Below are 21,552 nucleotides of genomic sequence, written 5' to 3'. Positions count from 1 at the left end.
TCCTTTAATCTAAGAGCCTGTACCCGTGTTGGTGAGAGGTCAGGCACACAGACAAAAGGCCAAACGCTGACGCGCGTGGAACGTTTCCCCTTTCCCCACAGTTCACGGAGAGGGCTGTTTGCCACTCGCCCTTCGGCGGCCGGCAGTCTGGACGCTCCTTTTGGCTGTCCTCCTTGGGAAGCGACTGATGCCTGGGGATCTCAGCTCAGCGGCTTCCATTTCTTCTCGAACGGGAGTGAACTCTGGTTGAGCGAGATGAGGTGATGGATAGGAGGACTGGGAGTATGGGGACAGTAAGGGGTAGGACCCGTGAACTACGTACGGCTGCTGCTCACCATCGTAAAGGTCGTCAGGGTCATAGATTTGGTAGGAGTTATGTGGCAACTGCACTACTGGGATGTCTTGATCGGTTGGCTCACCGTATCCACCTTAACCCACCACCACCAAGAGCATTCATACGGTTAACACAGGAAACGAGGAGCAGAAAATTAAAGCACTCATTAGGAAACTGACATTTGAGAGAGATTTATACATAATGTGCACGAGTATATATAGAATCTTTAAATACACACCTTTTATTCACAGAAAGGAAAACATTTAACTAATAAGCTGGAGCAATTGGAAACCCACCAACAGACAGCCAAGTTAGTTGGAAACCACCACCAGAATTTGTCAAGTGTCCAGTTGTAATACTGTGCTTACGGTACACTGCACGCCGGGCCTGCGTGAGCTGATCCCAGTCATGGGCTAGAGTACACGATTAACAGGCAAAAATGGGGCAGGCAACAATATTTAGCAGTGCGAGGAAGCTAAGTGCATGTATAGCAGCTAATGAGTTCATTAGTGGTAGTCAATATCGTTGATGGAAAGCACAGAGCAGCTCAGCATCCATCTCTGACCTTCAGCCAAATGGGACCTGAACCAGAATGAGCCTTTCACCTTCTGGATTGGTAGCCATTGTAAGGGATGGGGCCTTAAAACAGGAAAGGAACAACGGGGAGGGGAAGTGAGGAGGAAAGGACAGGAAGAGATGACAACAAAAACATTCAAGTAAGTAAAACATATGAATCAGCTCGGGCAGATTAAACCCTAAACATCAAACAAATATGCCTTAGATGAAACATCTGTAGTACCTGGTGCTCTACTAACAAATCTCAGCTTTAGGTTGGGCAACGTAATTTTTGGTAATTGTGTTAACTTCCCTCCCGTGGCTGCTCCGTGCTGGGAGGAGACTGGAAAGCAGGACACAGAGAAGATGTAGAAAGAATCACTTTCTCCAGCTTCACTGGTTAATGACGGACACATGCATCCCTGCGTCAGGTTATGCTACTGGGGGTTTAGTAAGGGTCATGCTCTCATGCCATCCGGAGGCACACAGAAGGGCAAATCAAGCAACACGTCTGGAAAACCACACAGGTCCAAACTGCTGTCAGGAAGAGGAGGAGGCGGGGGTTCAGCACAGACGCTGAGGTGGAGCAGGCTCTCACAGCTACACAAACACGTAGAGGACAAAGCACCGCTACGCCGGCTCCGTTTTACAGGCCGGGAGCAGACGGTGGGCTTTGGTCACTACCCTGGGTCACCTTCTCTTCGTGCTGCAGTCTCACAGAACACAGCAGCACTGGACACACAGGTTGTGGGGGAGCTGCCATGTTTTGGCACATGGCTCACCAGTAGCCTCCATCTTACTTTGGCTGTTAGACCCACTCCCCGCCCCTGCCTGCCCGGCCCCAGGCTGCTACTCACCGCCCACACCGTAGCCCGCACAGGAGGACGGGTCGCAGTAGCCCGGCGGCCCCGAAGGCCCCTGTGAGCCCGGGGGGCCCGTGTGCCCAGCAGGACCCCGTGGGCCTGGAGAGCCTGGGGGACCTGGGCTGCCGGTCCGGCTCTCTCCTGGAGGCCCTGTGTAGAAGAAAGAGATGAAACATCTAAGTAGTGTCGTTCATAAAAGCAGGGAGAGGAGCTGAGGCCACCTGTGCAGGCCTGGCAAGCATGGGGCTGAGCATGGCACAGACACTGGGGAAGGCAGCCAGTGCAGGGGAGGCAGGCACGCATCTGGCCCACGGCTGGCCAGGGACATGTTGCAGACAGCAGAGGCCAGAGAGACCCGTGCCCAAAGAGCCTCCTCTCTGGCCACTGCTTCACCTCCCTTGCCAGGTGCAGCTTTGAGCCAGAAATTTATACTACAGCAAATGTTTCACCGAGTGTCACATGGTTGGAAAGGCAGTTTCATGGGGCAAAGAGAGCCCTGGGGCCTGCACAGCCCTTCATTCCCCTGCTCCCTTTGAACACAGCTTCTGGGTAATGCTGGGCCAGGGTACTGGTGCCATAATGGCCAGAACCTCCCACCAAAGGCAATGCAAATTTACAGCTGTTTCAACAAGACCTGGATATTGCCCTCTTTGCTTTTCCAGGAGCTAAATGTAAATCTCCATGATTAATGTGCTCAATTAATATTCTCTGTCAAGTCACAGTTAAAAATGACCTTGAATCAGTGAGAAAACCAGGGTAATTAATCTAGATTCATTCTTTTCCCTTGCAGACACCATCTCTGAAAACAATACCATTTTCAAAGAAGGTCTTGGAGAAGCAGTTTTTCACAGGGGAAAGGAAACATTTGTGTGACTGATGGCACCATCATGTGGCACATCACAGGTGGTCACGAGCACCTGAGAGCTCAGGTGCCTGAACTGCTGCCTCTTCTGCTGCTCAGGCCTCGGAGGCCAAGGGCAGAGCCACGCGGGTCTGCACTGCTCTGCACAGGAGTGGGAGCGCGCTAAGCCAGATGCCTCAATGCAAAACCTTTACCTGTGGATCCTGGTGGGCCTCGGGGTCCTTGTGTTCCAACACCTGGATTGCCTTTTTCTCCTTTCTCACCTGGTAAGCCTAAGGAAACAGTACTCATCAGTCACATTTTGAATATAACCGTATGCAGTGTTTATTATTTAACCAGGATTTTAGCTCCATATGTTACTTTTCATCTGAAAACAGATGGCAGAGAAGGAAGGAGGTAAAAATAAAGAATTATTTGGGGTTTTTTCCCTCTTTTCCCTGACAGCCTCTCAAGAGAAACATGGCATTCCTGGGGTCTTAAACATTCCTGCTGCCATGGTGGTTTCATCGAGGTGGTATGCAGAGGCATCGGCTGCTTTCCAGGCTGCACTCCCTGCTGGAAAGCTGCCTCTGGACTGTACCAAGGTACAGCTATTGTAAGTAAGAAGAATCCTGAGAGCCTCACAAAGCTGTCTATAAATTACTGTGTAATCCAGAAAAGTCCTATGTTTTGTGCCAGAGCCAGTTTCCCTCCAAACATTCACCCAGCAAACAGTGGTTCAGCATAAGATGGTTCTACATTGACATAGAGAGTTACAGTGGGTTATTGCAATCTTGGCTAAAACACAATAAACCAGTTTCAGCACAGTCAAAATCTGATTCCAAATGAAGCCCAACCTAAGAGTTTCCCAGTCACAAAACTCCAATGTTCCATCGTGCATGGCCATCGAGTTGTGTCCCTGCCCTTCCTCATGGCCCTTTCATTGGGTCTGATCCCTGGAGATCATGGATCCTGTAATCCAGAGAAGGCACTGCTGTCTTCCAGCTTTCCATTTGCTTCTGCACTGCCACTATGGCATCCTATAAAAACACTTTCTCTACACAGTAATCACTAAAAGTAGTGTCAAACTGAAGTAGGTGTCAAAACTACAAATTCCAGACCCTGAGTTTCCACTGGCGACTTGGAAACTCTCATAAAGTCTGTGTTTGATTTGGATGGTTCAAAGACACCAAAGCCAGGCTGGTTTGTGGGACTTTCTCCCCATTTTCCAGACCTCCCAGCACTGGTAATTGCTCTCAGTGCTTCATGGCTTCCACACTTTCAGACTCAGGGCCAACACAGAGCACCTTCATAAAAGCAAAGTAGAAAGAAACCAGCTGCTGCCCTTGATGGGGCACTATCTACAATTTCAGCTGACTGGCCTCCTTCCTTCTCCCCTGCTCAGGTAACTCACCTCTTAGGGGAAAACATCTGGATGACACTTCATTTGTGCGAGACGCCGTAGAAGATTTTTCTTTTGTTTGCCTTTCTAAGCTAGTTTCTGGTGAAAGCAAGACTAGATGGTCTCTAAAATCCCTTCCAACCCCTGCCATTCTATGATTCTGAGTAGGTTAAGGACAAACTAACTGTGGGGAAAAAAGATGTAATTAACTGCCATCACTGAGGAAGAATCAATTCTACAAAAGCTGATGAATGACAGGAGACTCAGTATCCACTGAGGAGTTCTGAGTCTTCTACACAAGAGGAGGCTCCCAGGGCAAGAGATGATGTAAGCCCAGTCCTGTGGGAAACACAGGCCACACTGCTTCAATCAGTAGCTCCACACTTCAGTTTTAACCAAAGCACAATGAGCTCTCTCTCTTACCTCTATTTGGCTTTTTGCCACTGTATTTCCCGTTTCCCTTTTGTACTGTATATTTCCTTCGATTTTTTGGTTGGTTTAGGGCTTTGTGGGGGTTTTTTTTGTGTGGGAGTTTTTGTATTTGGGTTGGATTTTTTGAGTATCTTTTGGTGACCAGTTATTTTCTCATACAGAAATGTTAGCACCATACAGAAATGATAGCCACTTTTCACAACATTTCCCACAAGGAAGTCTGCAAAGCTTTCCAAGTGTTTCCAGTGACACTGGGTTTTTCAGGAGAGACTTGTCTACCAAGGGAAGAAATACCATGGCCAAAATGAAACAGCAGAAAGTGGCATAAGAGAGCTTGTGATGTCTGGGTGACATTAACACCACTATTGTGAAAATGTCAAGTATCTTCCTCTTGCTTCCAGAGGATATTGAGCCAGAAGATACTGAGCAAGGTCTTGCTCTGGCCATCCCTGAATTTATGGGGAACAGAGTATTTCTAGAATTACTACTAGAAGTGAAATGTTGTGTTTGTGTGTCCTGACTGTTTTTTGATAACTGTGATGCTGCACCAGTTTCTTCTGGTTCTAACTGGACAATTTGTGTCATGTGGATACCTGCCACAAATGTACACCTATAGGGACAGTTCCTAGAGCTGACTGGCCAGGGCACATGTTTTACCTCTCTACCTTCCTAGAGAAACAGGCAAATGTGTGCACATTGAAATATTTAAATGGGGTCAGTGTCATGATCCCACTAGTTTTTATGAGCCTTAGTCAGGGTAAGAGGTCAAGAGGGTTTCAAAGGGCTGTGGTCAATGGGGTTTCAAGGGGCTCTTCCCTCATTCTCCTGCATCCTTCCATTTCCCATCCTCTTTGAGCTTGAAGTCCAGAGCTCGTTCCATTGTGTAGCCACCAGCATAAAGTGGCTAAGACTCACCTCTCCAATGCTGAGACCCATCTCACATGCAGGCATTGCATATTATTAGATGATGGCATATAACTGAAAGCAAGAAATCTTGGATATTCAAGTGTAGATGATCATCAAATCATAGAAATGTTAACCCAGTGTTAACCACATCCACCACTAAACCACATCCACAACTGCCACATCTATATGACTTTTAAATGTCACCAGGGATGACGACCCCATCGCATCCTTGGGCAGCCTGTGCCAGTGTATAACAACCCTTTCAGTGAATAAATTTTTCCTAATGTCCAATCTAAAGCTCCCCTGGGGCAACTTGAGGCCGTTTCCTTTTGTCCTATTACTTGTTACTGAGGAGAAGAGACTGACCCGCCCTACCTCACTACAACCTCCTTTCAGGTAGTTGAAGAGTGATCATGTGTCCTCTCAGCTACCCCTCATCAGACCTGTTCTCCAGACCCTTCACCAGCTTGGTTGCCCATCTCTGGACATGCTCCAGCACCTCCATGTCCTTCTTGTAGTGAGAGGCCCAGAACTCCACACAGCACTCGAGATACCTCAGCAGCACCAAATATAGGCCACAAACACTTCCCTGGTCCTGCTGGTCACACTGTTCCTGATACAGGCCAGGATGCCATTGGCCTTGGCCCCTTGGGCACACTGCTGGCTCACGTTCAGCTGGCTGTTGATTAACACCCTCATCTAACAGCCCCTTTGGTGATATCAAAACAACAGCAGAGCAAATTTGTGTCTGAGTGCTGTGTACCAAGACACTGTAGCACCCCTCCATTACCTCATGATTGTATGAGGTATCTACTGGTCTTGTTCCAGCCATTTAACAAAGACTTTCAGATGATAAAATATCCAAGAGGTAAGTTCCAGGAATTTTATATGCACAGCCTTTGGTAGCCCTGGCTGCTAAATCTCACTGAAAGTCAATCAGTCTTACATGTTTAAATTACTCCAGCATGTTGAAACTTGCTCACTTCTTCTGGGATTCTCAGCAATATAATAGATAGGATTCCTGCACTGAGGCTGTCTTCTCAATCCAGTACGAACCTCCTGTTTGCAGTGCAGCATTTGGTTAGCACAGACTGCAGTTGCAGTTCCAAGTGCTATCCAGAACCTTTGAGGAATGACTGCATTGCACAGTGCATGCACAACGCAGTCCTCGTGGCAGATACATGCTCTAACCTACATTCATATTCTTGGGGAAACTTGCCAAAAACCCCACATCATCTGTGATCAACAACTGAATTCCATCCATTTTAGAGACAAATTTCTCAGGCAAACCTCTTGCCCTGAATTCAAATGAAGGTTCCAGACACATAAAATTTGCCTAGCCCTGGCTTGCTTCAAACACAGGGGGAGACTTTTCTGTTGCAATTCATTGCTTCTGCTGAGAGCCTTTGAACAAGGGAAACTCATCTAAATTGTGTCTTACCATACATGCCCTTTTGCTTGGCATTTGCAAAAGGCAAAGCCTGTATGTGTGGATTGCTCGGATCCTAAGAAGACAGGCCCATGATGACCACCTGGAACCTACACAGATGTTTAGTACAAGAACTATTGTTTATCCTGCTGTACAACAATACCACAACAAGGTGACTTCAAAGACAATGGCCACAATGTTTTCAAATCACAGCCTTCCATGCACTCAGTTATTATTTTCCACACACACAAGACCATGTACCCATATGTGATGTTCACAGAATAAACTGCAGTAAAGTAAGAAATGATAAATATGGAACACATCTACTCAGGCTAAGAACAAAATGTTCATTCTGGAATGAGTTACGAAGCTCCTGTGTGGAACTAAGCTCCTTTGAAATCACAGGGATATCAAGTTCCTAAAGCAAACATACTGAAGGCCAAGACACAAGTCTGCTTCAGGGTCCTTTTGGTCTATTTTCCAATAAAATTTATGAGTGAGAAAATAAACACTCCAAGTGAACAAGAACATAAGCACTGAAGCAAGAAGATCCTACTCCTCAGGCAAAGCTCACCTGAGCTGAAACCAAGCGTTCCATGGGCTAAAGTGCCTAATGGACTTTCAACCAAACCTCTTCAGCGAGAACTAAGTTGACAGAATCATAGGCTTGTTGGTCATAGTTAATGTCTCCCTCCTATAAATTACAGAACATTCAAAATTCACCCACTTTGCTTTCTGTCAAGGTCATTTTTGCATTTCATTAGAGCACAGCTTACAGAAAGTCAACCACACAAAGCACCACTCTCCATGTAAGTCACTGCAATGGTTAATCACTCTCGGGGATAAAAGTGTGTAGTCGTTTGAGTTAAGAGTGGCCTCAGACTCCAGCAACTGTTTTCATATTTGTGCTCTGGACGTACTTCAGCAATAACCTCAAACTGTCTCTTCTCTTGCACACTTACCACTTTTTTTATGTCTTGTCCCCATCCAAAATAAGCAATGGTCTGGGTTCAGCCCCATGGAAATCATAAGCAACTGAAATCAATTATTTCCAATGCTCTGCTAAAGATAGCTCTGATAGCATCAGTTAATAGAAACAAAATCAAGACCATGAACACATTGTCTAACAAAGTTAAATGTCCACAGTTTCTGCACAAAAGGAAATCTTAAGTATTGCTGGTTTTGTCTTTAAGAAAATATTGTCCTTTGGGAAGAAATGCATATTGCAATTAAGAAAAACTGTCCTCTTTCAACGAAGTTCAGGTGTAAAACCATAATGTATCTTCTTTTGTAATCCAGATGAAGCTAAAACTGGAAATAAAGATATTTAATTGACTCAACTGGCAAAAGTACCACTTAATTCCATTGACATTTTGCCATCAGAGCTGCAAACATGTGGCTTTTGATAACATATGTTTAAATATCTGTTTCATATGTAGTCTGGAAACAAATATGGATGAAGCTGTACTTGAGAAGAGTGACTTTCCCAGTGACAGCTTAGGTATTTATTGTATTTTAATCATAGTGGAAAGCACTGAGCAGCTGTAAGTTTTGTGCATCACTTCAGGACAGCTCTTAAGAACAGAAGTCCACATTGCAGTAGAACAACTGCACTTTCACAGTATCTGAAAGCTAGCAGGGCCTCTGCAGCCTTTTTGCAATGGCCTTTACATTTTTCCTCAAGGTTGAGAAAATTATCCATGTATTATAAAAACAACTGGAAAACAAAGATTCATGCTGAATCTTTATGTTCTATACTATTTTGCAGAAGTCCAACAACTTCCTGAGTACTCAGAAGCCAGACACCAGCTATTTAAGTCCCAGTTCCTAACCAAAAAATCAAAACAATAGATGTTCAAACTAGCTGAAAACAAAAACAGAGACCAGTGCTCTGAACTAGTTAAAACAGAAATAGAGATGAGTGCTATGAATAATCAGTATTTGGGTTTGAGTTTTTTCCAACCTTCTATATTTATGCAAGTATGTAAGAGAGCAAAGTAAGAATTTGTCTGGGATTATGTACTATAGGAGACTGAGAACACAGTGGCCTCCTTGATCTTTAAATAACTGGTCCAATTCAAATGGCCTGTCGGGGCACCAATAAATGTTCATATTGCTAACAAGTATTGAGATTGCCAGAGTTGCTTCTTTTTACATCATTAAAAAAATACAACAGATAAGACCCCACAGTGCATGCTAAACCCATAATCAACTAAAACTAAATAACAAATGTCTTTAGTGTGACCCTAATCCATTCTCCTACATCTGCACTGGAAAAACAGATCTCAGCTGGCAACAGACACTGAGAACTGAATCTGTCAAGAGAATGACTTAGCCTTTCTCACTGAGGTGGTCCATCTTGGAAGGACCAGCTCAGGGTGTTACTAGTGAGAGAATACACCCAAGAATGGGACACTCTAGACCTATGAGTTCAAGCAGAGATGTCTAGCAAAACTCCAGGACCCTGTCTCAGTCCAAACCTCCTTCCAAACTGTGTCATTAACGCTTGGCAGAGCGACAAGGTAAACAAGGGGAAAGAAGCTTGGACAAGTTAGCAGAGAAGTTCACTCATGTCAAGATCTCTCACTGATGACATTTTAGAGTAAAGCTCTCTGGTGCATGATTTCTAAGCAGCTCTACATGCTGTTTTCAGAAGTTCCCCCTTCTCACAAGCTGGGATTGAAAGGTGGTGGGCAGGAGAGGTGAGGAGGAAAAAACATCTGGCTTCCTCCACCTTTTCTCTTCCAGCACCTTGCAACACAGCTCAGGGATAGTAATATGTTCTTGCAGCAATCCCAACAGTTTAAGTTCTAGGGGAAAAAGAGGAACACTCTACTACACAACAACAGATCTTTTTTTCCTTGTAGTGTCTATTACTTTTAGTACACTCCATGGACACTGCTGTGCTGCTGCAGTGTATTTTCTGTACTTCAGGGTGGAGGTTGACCTGGCACTGGATTTGAGCATTACATTGACTTCACATACCACCAAAATGCTGATGACATCACTGAAAAGAAACACATTGTTCGTAAAGACTTGAAAGTGACAGGATGGAAATAGGACTAAATAGCAGGACTATTTATTGTGACTCGCTGAACAAGTTAAATCAACCAATGCTTCAGAACACAGCAAGAGATGGAGTCTGAGCCCATTTATCCTCCATGCTGTAGTCACAGGGAACTAAAACCCTTTCCATCCAGAAGCATGGCAATTTTAATCTACTACTTCACTGGATGATACGTAGTCAAGAATCAGGTGAGAACTGAGAGTGCCCAAGAACCTTCCAAGCAATCTTCTCAAGTATGAGAAGCAAGTAAAAATATTTTGTTACTTTTCACCCCTGCATTTGGGGTTAGCTTAGTGCAATTCCTTAGAAATGGATTCTGAAATATCCCAAAGGTCTGTACAACTCAAAAGGTGTCTTCCTGTTAAATAAACTGCTACTACATCAGACACTCTATCAACATAAAATTTCAGTTTCTTCTAAAGAAATTAAATCTCTAACAAATTATTCTATTTTTCACAGGTTCTGAATGAGCTCCTCCCTCTTCCTTCCAGGTTCTGTCTGAAGCTCCAGTTACAGGAACATCTTAAAAGCCATTTTCACTCCAAAGAAAGACAATTATTCTGTCTTTACGCTCACACACACTTTTTTTTTTACTTAAAACAATTTCATGTTAAGCTATAAATACCACAAAACACTCCCAACATTTGGCATCACATTTTATGAAAATCTGCAGAGCTCTGGCTGACTGATCACAGTTCTTCAAATGTGCTTGATAAGGGCTTGCTCTCTACAAAGTATGAAACTCCCCACACAAGCACTACCTGTCAAAATCAGTCCCTTCTAACATCATTTATCTATGTAGACAGGAAATATGCTCCTTTTTAATGTGTTTTGACCCTTTCTGTATTTCCTCTATTGCCAATGCTTCTTCCTAGATATTAGTATTATCAGCAGTGGGCTAACCCACATCATATTTCACGTAAAGGACTGGATCTAGTTACCCAATGGAAAAGCCATGCTCAATGCTGGACAGGTTTCCCTTCTCGTAGTCTGGCATTTTGGTTCCTCCATTCGTAAAGCCTCAGCGAAATATTCTGTGTGCTTAAACAGTTCCTGCCTGAGAAGCCATTTAAAATACATGAGCATTTTAAGCAACTACCCTGAAATCTGCATTCGGGGTAGGAATTCATTTTAAATAGACTTCTTATCCCTTCTCATTTTCTTTCCTACTTGCCCCCTACTCCCTCATTCCTCTTTTTTTTTTTTTTGCTCAGCTGGAGCAGGCAGCAGTGTGGCTGAGAGGTTGGGACACTAAACCTTGCCTCTTTTTACAAGAAGGTAATTAGAATTACAGTCCTAGGGGAAGAAAGGATCCATAGACTCACAGGTTCACTCTGTCTTTTTAAAACAATGCATTAATTCTAGCCACCATGGCTACTGCAAACTGAACTTATTCAGCTCCTGAGCTGAACAGCCATCATAGCAATGTATTTTTTAAATCCCAGTAAGCAAATTTTGTAACAGTAACACATTGATCTTGAACATGAGCTTTTGGTCACTTCTTTGTGTGATGGTCTTGTCTTCAAAGCACTTGCACAGCTGTAGATCTACTTGGTCCTGCCTCTGAGTTATGAGTTACTCTGGTACACCAAAGATTGCCAGGGCTCTACAGAGACTAAATCAAAATGTGGAGCTTGCTCTTTACTAGAGAATGCTGGAGGAAGAAAGGAGAAAGGTATCTAGACTATGCATCAGAATACAGAGGAGAGTTACTGCAAATGAACAGTTAATTGTATTGCTTCTCTCTGATTTCACCATTTCCTCTCCTTGATCCTCTCAACTCCTCAACCTAGGATTTTTTCCCTTGGCTTGCTCATTTCAGACTATTATAACTTGGAAATCTCAAGAATGACACATAAAAGTTCAGTAGAAAAGCTCAATCTTTCTCCAACACAAATCTACCAGTTCTGCAGCTGACCTTCTCCAAAGGTTCCTTTGCTTAAACATTTATAACTCCAGCTCACTTCAGAGTCCTACTAAGATGAAATCATGATGGGATGGGATGTACCTAATTAGATGCCTCCAACCTTCATTATTGTAGGCATTAAACCTCTGTCTGATCCTGACAAGTCACACATGGTGAAGCCTGCATTACCTTCACAGTAGTCTTCAGAGCTTTAATTATGGTCTGTACTGAGCTCACCAATCAACTCGTTAAAAAAACGTTTTTCTCGCATTTAGACAGGAGACAGAAGCCCTCAGAATGTATGAGGAAAGTGAGGTGTATGTTTTTGTATGCAAAGCATGAAGCCTACCTCTTTCTCCTGGTCTTCCTGGTTGACCAGGACTTCCTGGAAACCCTTGCATGCCTGGAGATCCTTGCTCACCCTGTGGCCCTGGAGCCCCTGGACGACCCGGCTCACCAGGAGGTCCTGCGATGGTTCGTGTTGAGACAGACTGGCTTGGAATCTGGTTCAGAATTGAGTTATATCTTGCCATATGACCTGTCAGGAAAAAATGTCCTCATTTTTTATGTTGCGGTGGAGAATCTGGTTCAGCTAAGTTTGAACAGAGCACTGGCAGCTTCTCAAGGCTGTGGTTTGCTGTGCTTTGATGATATGAAGTTGCGCACTTGTTGGTGGAGAAACGGTGGTTTAAGAGAGTACACAGAAAAGGGGAAGAACTATTGTGTGGAATTGTATTTCCCTGCTTTGATGTTCTGGATTTATTTTTTTTAATGTCTACAAAAACCTAAAGTTGTTACAGCAGAAGCTCCCATATCTTACAACAGACTGGAGACAATTCAGGCTTTTTCTTAGATGCCTGATGCTAATCAGGTCTAGTTGGACCTAAATTCAGTTGAACATAAATCTAGTTGGAACATAAATCCTGTCTAGCCTAAAATGAACAGAACCCCCTGGATGCTCTGAAAAGCATCATATTTGTAAGTAATTGTGGCAGGAAAAGATCGATTCTAGAGATAGAAGCATATGAACTATTCATGTACTCACCCTGGATGAGTTGTTCACACACTTGACGAGCAACAGCACGCACCATTGCTTGGGACTGGAGATCACCCTGGGTAACAACGCAGCAGTGTCATACAACAACTTTTTGCATCATTTCTGTCTTGAAAATTCATAGAGCAATGAAAGACATTTATTATCCCTCAGAGATTATATCCTTACAGATGAGAAAAAAAAGCCAAGGAAATGTTGTGATTTCCTTGGTTCCCATTTCTGCTTTTAGCAAACAAACAAGAGGTCTGAGAAAATAACCCTAATGAGAGATTTGGGGACACACTCAATACCACACACTTCTCAAATTCAAAAACATGAATGTAGCGATAGTTGGGACAACATCTGGAAAAGAAGGAAAGTTTGCCTGACTGCACAGTAACAACTATGGTGCCTGTATACACAGGGAAACAGAAATTGGTAGAATAAGCTTTTTATGAGACAGAAGGCCAGACTGAAAAAAAAAATGGCAGCTAATATGAACATGGACTTACCCGCTCACCCCGTTCACCCTTAGCTCCAGGAGGACCCTATGGAAAGATTCAATACAAAATTCCTTCTCGTATTGTTCTTGCTCAAAAATTTTAACCCCTAAACATCATCTTCCTTGCAACATCATAGTAAAAGGAGAAAAAGTAGACAAGGAACAAAGTTTCAGGAGGCTGAAACAATGTGACAATAACGAGTGTATTTTTTCCATTTCAGTACTCAACAAAATGTTCACCTTTAGCAATTGCACAGTGACAGTGACTTTCTCAGTGACTACTGAATTCTCTTGTTTAAAAGGGCAACGACAGCAGGCCACAGGGCATTTCCAGAGGCTGAAATGGGCAGAAGGGTTGGACTAGATGATCTCTCAAGGTCCCTTCCAGTCCCTACCACTCTGTGATTGTGTGATCCTGTAATTATCACTGGAGAAGGTTGATGGGAGACAAAATATCAGTCTGAAATTGGTAGCATTTGCTACCAAGACTCGGCACCCAATAGGAACAAGTTGCCTGGGGCAGTTACAGCTTCACCAGGGGAGGTTTTTGGAGTAGGCTAGACATCTCTCAGAAACTCCTGAAGTAAGGAAAGATCTGCATGAAGAGTTAACTGACTGACCAATGCATGGTTAAAGTACAGCTCATTCTACCTTGGAAAAGAAGAAACCCCTACAAAGACTGCAAGATTAACTCCAGGCCTCTTTTCTGTTACTCTGCCTTTTGGGAAAGAAATTATTGAGGTTCAATAACTATTTCACCCATCTAGCTTTTTTCCAGAACTACTAGAGTCTAAACATTCATGGCAGAGGTCTTACATGATTCACAAGACTATCTACACTCTAGGAAATTTGGTTCAATATCTGGAACATGTGTTTGGACAGGAACTGAACAGTCAGCATGTTATACATCGATATTAATAAGTTCCATCAAATCTTCTTAGTAGATTTCGTGACTTAGAAACTATGCAGAATTAGGCATTAGGTTATTATCTTTGCTTATATATTATCAGTCATTAATGAAATGACTCAACCAAATAAAAATGCTTGCACTGGATTAAATCTCCAAAGCAAATCGATTTGGGGAAAAAAGAGTAAAATTCTATTCTACAGATCAAGTCAGAACTATGCACTGTCATGTTCCCATGCCTTTTAAAATTAAATAGAACATTCAATGGTAAAATAAAAAAAAACCAAGAGTAGACTTCCTAACTAACCAAGTGGTCAAATGTTAAAATGCAAATACACAGTATTATCTGAACTGTTACAGAGAAAATTAAATCTACTGAAAATCTCTTCTTTTATGTAATTTACTTGCTCATTTTACAGCTGCATTCCTTTCTTCTATTTAAACTGTGAGCTGAGGTGGTTTTATTTTACAATAAAGAAAATAAAATCCAAACAACAAGTTTAATATTGGAAGTTTGTAACACATTTAGTATAGAGGGTGCAATTTTCCACTCAATGAAATTCATGGTCAAATTTATGATGTTGTAGAAACGATCCTGAGCATTAGTCAGTTGCCCTGATGCAAACCCAGAGTAACCACAAAAGCTGGGGTTTTATTCATACAATATTACCATAGTTTGAAAAATCAAAATAATATTTTGGAAATATCCAGGCTAATAAATGACACACTTTAATTTCCTGAGAGTTGCTTGAAGTGAGAAGATTAAAAAGGAGAAAGTAATTACACACAGACTACAAATTCGCATTGTTTTAATCTTGTGTTTTGGTTGACTAATCCCTATACTCCAAACATTGTGTGTAACTTCAAAAAAGAAATTTGTTTATGAAGGATGAACAAAAAGACTAACGATGTTTCACTCTAAGCACTAACTGCAAACAGATCGTAAGCTATAAATACTGAGGAGGTCTGTGGAACAGTGAAGTCCAGATCAGAAATCAATTAATGCACAACAGCAAATAAAGCAATATTAATTAATTTTACTCACAGGAGCTCCAACATCACCTTGTGGCCCCTGGCTTCCAGTAACACCTGGAACACCTGGGGCACCAGGTATCCCCTACATAGAAAAGAGGAAGGAAATACTTTGTGGTGATGACAATCAACACTCATGAATCATGAGAAGAGACATAGCCATGATGGACAGAAAGTGCACAAAACAGACAGTTCTGTCAGTCAAAGAACAGAGACCTGGGAGGGAGGACTTAGAAGTGCATGCTGCATGCAAAAGAAAACATAGCTCTAAGAAAAGCACTTGATAAAAATGGACGCGTGCTGCTTTCTGGAACATGCACGGGCTGCTGAACCTCAACACTCCATACTGTGAGGTTACCATTATGTTCAGGAGTGATGACTCAAAAACTCTTTGTAAAAATAATGAGATTGTTTGGAGAATATTCAATATCAGCAGAAGTTTCACCTACATTCTTAAACCAACCAAGAAGGCATAACTAACTGCCTAACTGCCCTATCTGAGAAAGGTGAGACAGGTTCTGGAGGTAAAACATGTCTTGCTTTGAAGGCTGAATGTGTCCTCTGCTATCTTTCTTTCCTACTCTGAGAGCATCTGAACACCTTCACTCAACTCCAGTCTCCAGACCAAGAGAAACTTGGCAATTCCCCTCAATTAAAAAAACTAATTTTCATTTCTTGCAAAAAGAAAGTAACTTCAAATGTTAAGAGCACAAATTCCCTTTATTTAGTGCAGTTGCTTGACCACGAAAAAGCTATCAATCTATTGGTGGAACAACTGCTTCCCCCTCCCAAGGGAGACATTTTTTCTTGAGCTAAGTAAGAACAGAAAGAAGTTACACTGGACAAGCAGCTCTCTGCCAACTCAGTGCATCATGAGATTTTTAACTTCCAGTGAGAACCCTTAGCCTTGGTCTATCCAATGAAGCCTAGATAACAGTGACCAAAAATCCCCCAAAATCCTGCTGATTTTTGCAGTAATGAATTCCATGGACAGTACTCACCATTGGGCCAGGGGGTCCTTGTGGGCCTGTGGGTCCATCTTTGCCAGGAAGGCCCTATAAAAGAGAAATACATGCAGTTTATCAGCTTTTTTGCAGGTAATTCATGAATCTGTTACATGTCATCCACAAGACCTTTTTTTAAATCTTTTTTCTTTGGTTTTGGTTTCCCTTTTTTTGTTTCTTGGTCGTTGGGTGTCTTTAAATTAACTGGTGGTTTCTTAGATGAAAATTCCCTTATTTAGCCTGGGGACTATTTATTTCAGAAAATGGAGCTACAGCATAGATGATATTTTTTTAAAAATCCAACCAGTCTCACAATACTTTTCAAGTAAGAAGCAGAAACTCTACTGGGAATTTTCACCTCTGAGTAAGTTTCACTTATAAAGCTACTGTAGTGAGGTAAATCAGAGCGTTTGCTGTCAAACTTTACAACAAGATGGGTTATATTACTACATCTTTTCTCACTGGTCACAAGTATTCCCAGTCCTATTGATTAAGTGCTGAAAGATGGCAACTCAGAGTCTCTCTCTCTACCCAGCAATACTGTACATATGTACTAGATATCACCAAGGTCCTGATTCGGGAAGCAGCAGGAATGCTCATGTGGTTTACATTATGGACATGCCTCAGAGCTTCCAGAAATGAGAGCCAAAACCTAAAGATAACTTGGAAACTGGAAAGCAAGCAGATCACAGAAAAAAAAGACTGGCCAGATGTAGAAGAAAATACACTATTAATAAAGTATTCCTGCAAATTAACCAATATGCTCATTTTGCATCCACACCCTATAAAGCACAGGTTTCTGACCAGCCTGGTGATAAGTCAATTCAATTACATGGCCTAAAAAGGAGAAATAAGATCTTATCTCTGGCTCAAGACCAGAATACTGAGGTGAGAGTAGAAGGAAAGAGAAGGTTTGAAAGTGTTTATGCTGACATACACAGAAAAGAATATTCTAGGCCTCAGCATCTCACACAGCTTTGGAAAAAAAGTTCACAGCTTTTTCATTTTGTACTTTCTTTCTGAAACTTGATTTCTGGTGTGGTTTTAGTAATGCCTATAGCATGCATTTATGCTTTACCTAATTTGGAAAGTGATTCAAACACACTATCATATGGCCTTAAAAAACTGGTTGGGGAATATTATCAGTCACGTACCTGGAAAGGATTTTTTTTAATTCCACCAAAAGGTGTTTCAATGATAAAATAAGGCACATAATCAACTCATATCATCTATGCATCCCTAGTCTGATAAGGAAATGTGTTCCTATTACACAGTGCAGCCAGATGGTTCCTGAAGCTTCAAAGAACAAAGCAATTCCCCTGTCATGGTAAGAAGTAAAGCAAACCTGGGCAGCTGAGTGGCACTGATACAAAGACACTAGTAGTGTCTCTACCACGGTAGTTTTAAAGAAATATAGAGAGAAAAGACTGCAAGCCTAGCTCAGTTAAGTAAGTCTGTAAAGGAAAGTATGTTCAGTCTTCAGGATTGGTGTCTGTAGAAGAATCAAAGAATGGTGTAAGGACCGTAAAATGCCTTAAAATTGTAAAATAAGGTTTCTGATATTCTCTGGAGGAAGCATTTATTTGTGAACAATGTTCTGACAAATTAAATGACAGTTATTCAGAGTTTTATAATAGCAAGGAAGTCCCTAAAAGATAATGCAAACTAGCCTTGTTTTTGCAACAGTCCCTCAGGAAGACTGATACTTCCATAGTTATGTTTCACCTTTTAAAGTAAAGGTTTAAAATGTGCACTTGTTTTTCATCAGTCCTAAGGCAGGATGAAAACTGGTTCGACCCTCTTAAGGACTTAATTTAACTAAGAGGAGGGAAATGGAGAGCTTTCCACTAACTTTTAGTATCCATTGTGGATTCATACAAGCTTATAAAGAAAACCAATGCTGTATGTCCCTCCCTCCTCTCACCTACGTCAAAAGTAGCACTAACAGTATGATCAAAGCCACTACATTTTCTTTGAATGTGTTTCACTATTCCTTTCTTCTGAGCAGTTGGCTGCTCATGAAGCATCTCCTGTCTCTTCTCCTAGGATTCATTTCTCTTGGCACTGTATCTGCATTGCTTGGCCACAAAAAAATTGCCTCCAACTGTATTTGTTAGGTGTGAAAAATGCTAATAAATGATGTCAAAGAGAGGCTGGTTCAAGAAAGACGTCGGCAATACCAATTCTCTCATGCAGGTAAAAGACCAAAGATACTGGTCTGTGTTGCCAACAGAATTTGAAGATGATGTGACTCAGACCATCTGATGGACACACTGGGTCTGATATTCATTCTGAACTTGAGTACTGAGCAGAGGAGATTAGCAAGTACCAGAAAATTGTCAGGAGAACTGGGAATTTATTCTGGCTTTTTCTTCCATTATTTTTGGTCTGTATAATGCAGAAGAAGGTAGAGCACTAAGAATTCACAAAGTTGTAGTCTGAGCACTGGAGCCTTAAAGATGTTATTTACTCTCCCATTTACTGAAGCCTCATCTTTGCTGACTCATCTCCAGAACGACTGGGGGAATTACAGAGCACAGCAGCACTTTCCCTCTGATGCAGTTACATCCAGGATAGGAATGACACTACATATTGCTAGTGAATCTCCTCCATGGAGCTACATGTGGAAAAGCAGGACAGGGCAGATTTTTATGTGTGAGCTCAGATGCAGGGCAGTGTAGAATCACAGCGTGTGTTGTTTTGGAAGGTTAACTTAAATCAAGGCATACTTTCTTAATGGCATGAAAAACAGCTATGGGGAAAGAGTGTGGCCAGGACAGAATTTTATATAAGGGATTTTATTTGCCAGAATACAAATGGCATTATAGAATGTAGGCACCACCTAAATCCTTGTAAAATCTCAAGTCTGCTGAAGTGAGTGGAGACTGTTGCTGATTTTTCAAGTAGGACTAGACACTGGCAAAACCTCAACTGGAGCTACTGAGTCCAGGCTTGAAGGATTTTCATGCACAGCCTTCAAATGTATCTAAAAAAGACCCTGCAGCCTGGGGCACGTGAAAAATCAAAACATGAATGTTCCTTATTTCAAGATAAACCACTGTGTCCATGAGAGAAATATTCCTAAACACTATCTCAGTGCACTAGAGCTGTAGCTTGCAAAAAAATATTTGGACTAAAATAAGCTATTTTACATTAAACCTAACCCAGAAAAAGAGCAGAAATGTGGGGAGCTTTCTGAAACATTGCTCAGAACATGCAGCCCTTATTTAATCAAAATAGGCTAGTTCTGCCTTAACACACCATAATGCTGACTTAGTGTTTCCTCTTCTCCTTATGAAACTACCAGTTCCATCTACCAGCTGATAGTCTGAAATGATTTTAATATTAATTCTTTTATGTTCTTAAAAGATATATTCTTTGCATATCTTCTGTCAGTCATTTTTCTGCTCCAGGATGTGCAGTGTGCTATTAAGATTAACACCTGGAAGACAACACTCCTTTTCTCATGTTTCTGTGTCCTTTTGGCTATGTCTTTGCACAGAGAAAAAGATGTGGCACAGCTCATACCAACACATATAACTGCATTTCTGTGGTTTTGTAGAAAAGAACTGAGTTACAGTTCTAGGGGAACTAGGGGACAACAGAATGAACAAGAGTCATCAGCGTGCCCCTGCAACAAAGGCAGCCAACCATGGTCTGGTTGCATCAGCACAGTCAGCAGATTCAACAGCAGGTTCAGGGAAGTGCTCTTTTGCCTCTATTGAGTGTTTTAAGACTGTCCTTGGAGTGCTGTGTCCAGTTTAGGTATCCTCAATACAAGAAAGACTGAAATATTGGAGCAGGTCCAGCGAAGGGCCACCAAGCTCATCAGAGGTTGGAACGAAGGACATTCAAAGACAGACTGAAAGGAGTGGGCTTGCCCTGCTTGACAAGCTGATTGCTGTCTAAACTATCTGACCAGAGGAAAAAGATGTAACTACTCTTCTCAGAGGTATACAGCAATGAAACAAGAGGCAATGGGGTGAATTATGATTAGATGTGAGGAAAAAAAATGTTATAATGAAGGTGGTCAAATAAATATTGTCCTGGATTGCCCAGAGACATTGTGGAAACTTCATATTTGGAGGTGTTCAAGCCTTGACTTAATGTGGAGTTGAGGAGTAATCTGATCTGATCAGAGGGATTTTGAATAGCGTGTTAGATTAGAAGACCACTGAAGGTCCCTTCCAACCTTAACTGCATCATTATATAAAACCCACTGGAACAGTGTGGACTTAAACTGCCTACTGGAAATGGCTTCTGATCTACACTAGCCTGTGTGCTGGAAGAATTGTAACCAGCCCAGTCCAACACTGCCAAGAGGAATGATAAGCATTAGACTGCATAGATCACTAGCCAATGCTCAAAACCATGTTTTGGTAATATCTAATTTACTAGTCTAGACACAGGCTTTATGTCTCACAGCTGGTCTCTTTGCCCTCCTGCTCTGAGAGTGAGCTAAACAGAAGCCAATGGCAGCTGAAGAAATATTTAAGAGACTAAATTATCCTCTCTATCAGTTAAGGATATTTTACTGCAGACCAGTGTCTTCAGGCAGAATAAGGAAGGCCAATGCATCTTCACTCCAAGGCTTCTGGAGTAGCTGAGCAAGAGAAATTAACGATTTCACAGCGCAACTCTGTGTTGCCACCCTAGCAGACACAGGAAAGCACATCCAACAGAGCTTCCTCCAGAACTTTTTACCTGCCAAGTGAGAACCAAGCAGAAGTTTGGCTAGGAGAAGCTGGGGAAACCACTCGGCGACAGTGAGCAGAGACAGCATCATAGCCTATACAGACTTGAGATTCAGAATGATGGAGATCCCTCCCTACATTGTCATCAAGTAGATCATGCTTGCCACTCAGGATGATGTATTAAGCCTCTCTTGTTGCAGCTGTGTACATCTGTCCTCTCAGGTGGCCTGCCCTTCACAAGAAGGGTCAGGAGCTGCAGTTGTGACCTCAACTTGGATAGTGGCCACAGAAAAGAGAATACTTTTCCCCTCTGCCTACACATCTAATCTACAATCAGTCTCAGTCTGCTTCCAAACTCTTGGCTGAAAGAGATGAACCAAAAGCACAGGACAATCCAATTACTGTCTACGTACTCACCAGAAGCACGATGTAAATTTGGATTCTTCCACATGCACAACTCAAGCTCTATCTTTCAATATGATACGCTTGGGAGTTTTGATGGAGAAACACAATCTGCCTTCTTTATTTAGTGAAACCTCTCCACATTGCCAGCTACAGATATGGGACAGTAAGAGATGACTCCAAACAACCACAGCCCCAGTCATAAAATAAAAAGAAACCATTTTCTACTTTATAAATCTTTTA

General features: G+C 42.2%; 1 protein-coding gene across 1 annotated transcript in view; it reads right to left on the bottom strand.

Annotated features, from left to right (window-relative positions):
- Positions 1 to 102: 102 nt before the first annotated feature.
- The window catches only part of COL14A1 (collagen type XIV alpha 1 chain), a 122,425-nt gene continuing 100,975 nt past the window's right edge, over positions 103 to 21,552 (bottom strand). Inside the window, exons 41-48 of the mRNA XM_061995897.1 lie at positions 16,211 to 16,264; positions 15,223 to 15,294; positions 13,281 to 13,316; positions 12,781 to 12,847; positions 12,085 to 12,273; positions 2,809 to 2,886; positions 1,747 to 1,902; positions 103 to 428 (exon numbers count right to left, since the gene is read on the bottom strand). Of these exons, the coding sequence (XP_061851881.1) occupies positions 103 to 428; positions 1,747 to 1,902; positions 2,809 to 2,886; positions 12,085 to 12,273; positions 12,781 to 12,847; positions 13,281 to 13,316; positions 15,223 to 15,294; positions 16,211 to 16,264 (978 nt within the window). The remainder of the gene's footprint in view (positions 429 to 1,746; positions 1,903 to 2,808; positions 2,887 to 12,084; positions 12,274 to 12,780; positions 12,848 to 13,280; positions 13,317 to 15,222; positions 15,295 to 16,210; positions 16,265 to 21,552) is intronic.

This window comes from Colius striatus, chromosome 4, assembly GCF_028858725.1.
Source record: "Colius striatus isolate bColStr4 chromosome 4, bColStr4.1.hap1, whole genome shotgun sequence".
Lineage (NCBI taxonomy): Eukaryota > Metazoa > Chordata > Aves > Coliiformes > Coliidae > Colius > Colius striatus.
Note: the sequence above shows the minus strand (reverse complement) of the source record. Positions and strands in the feature narration are given on the sequence as shown.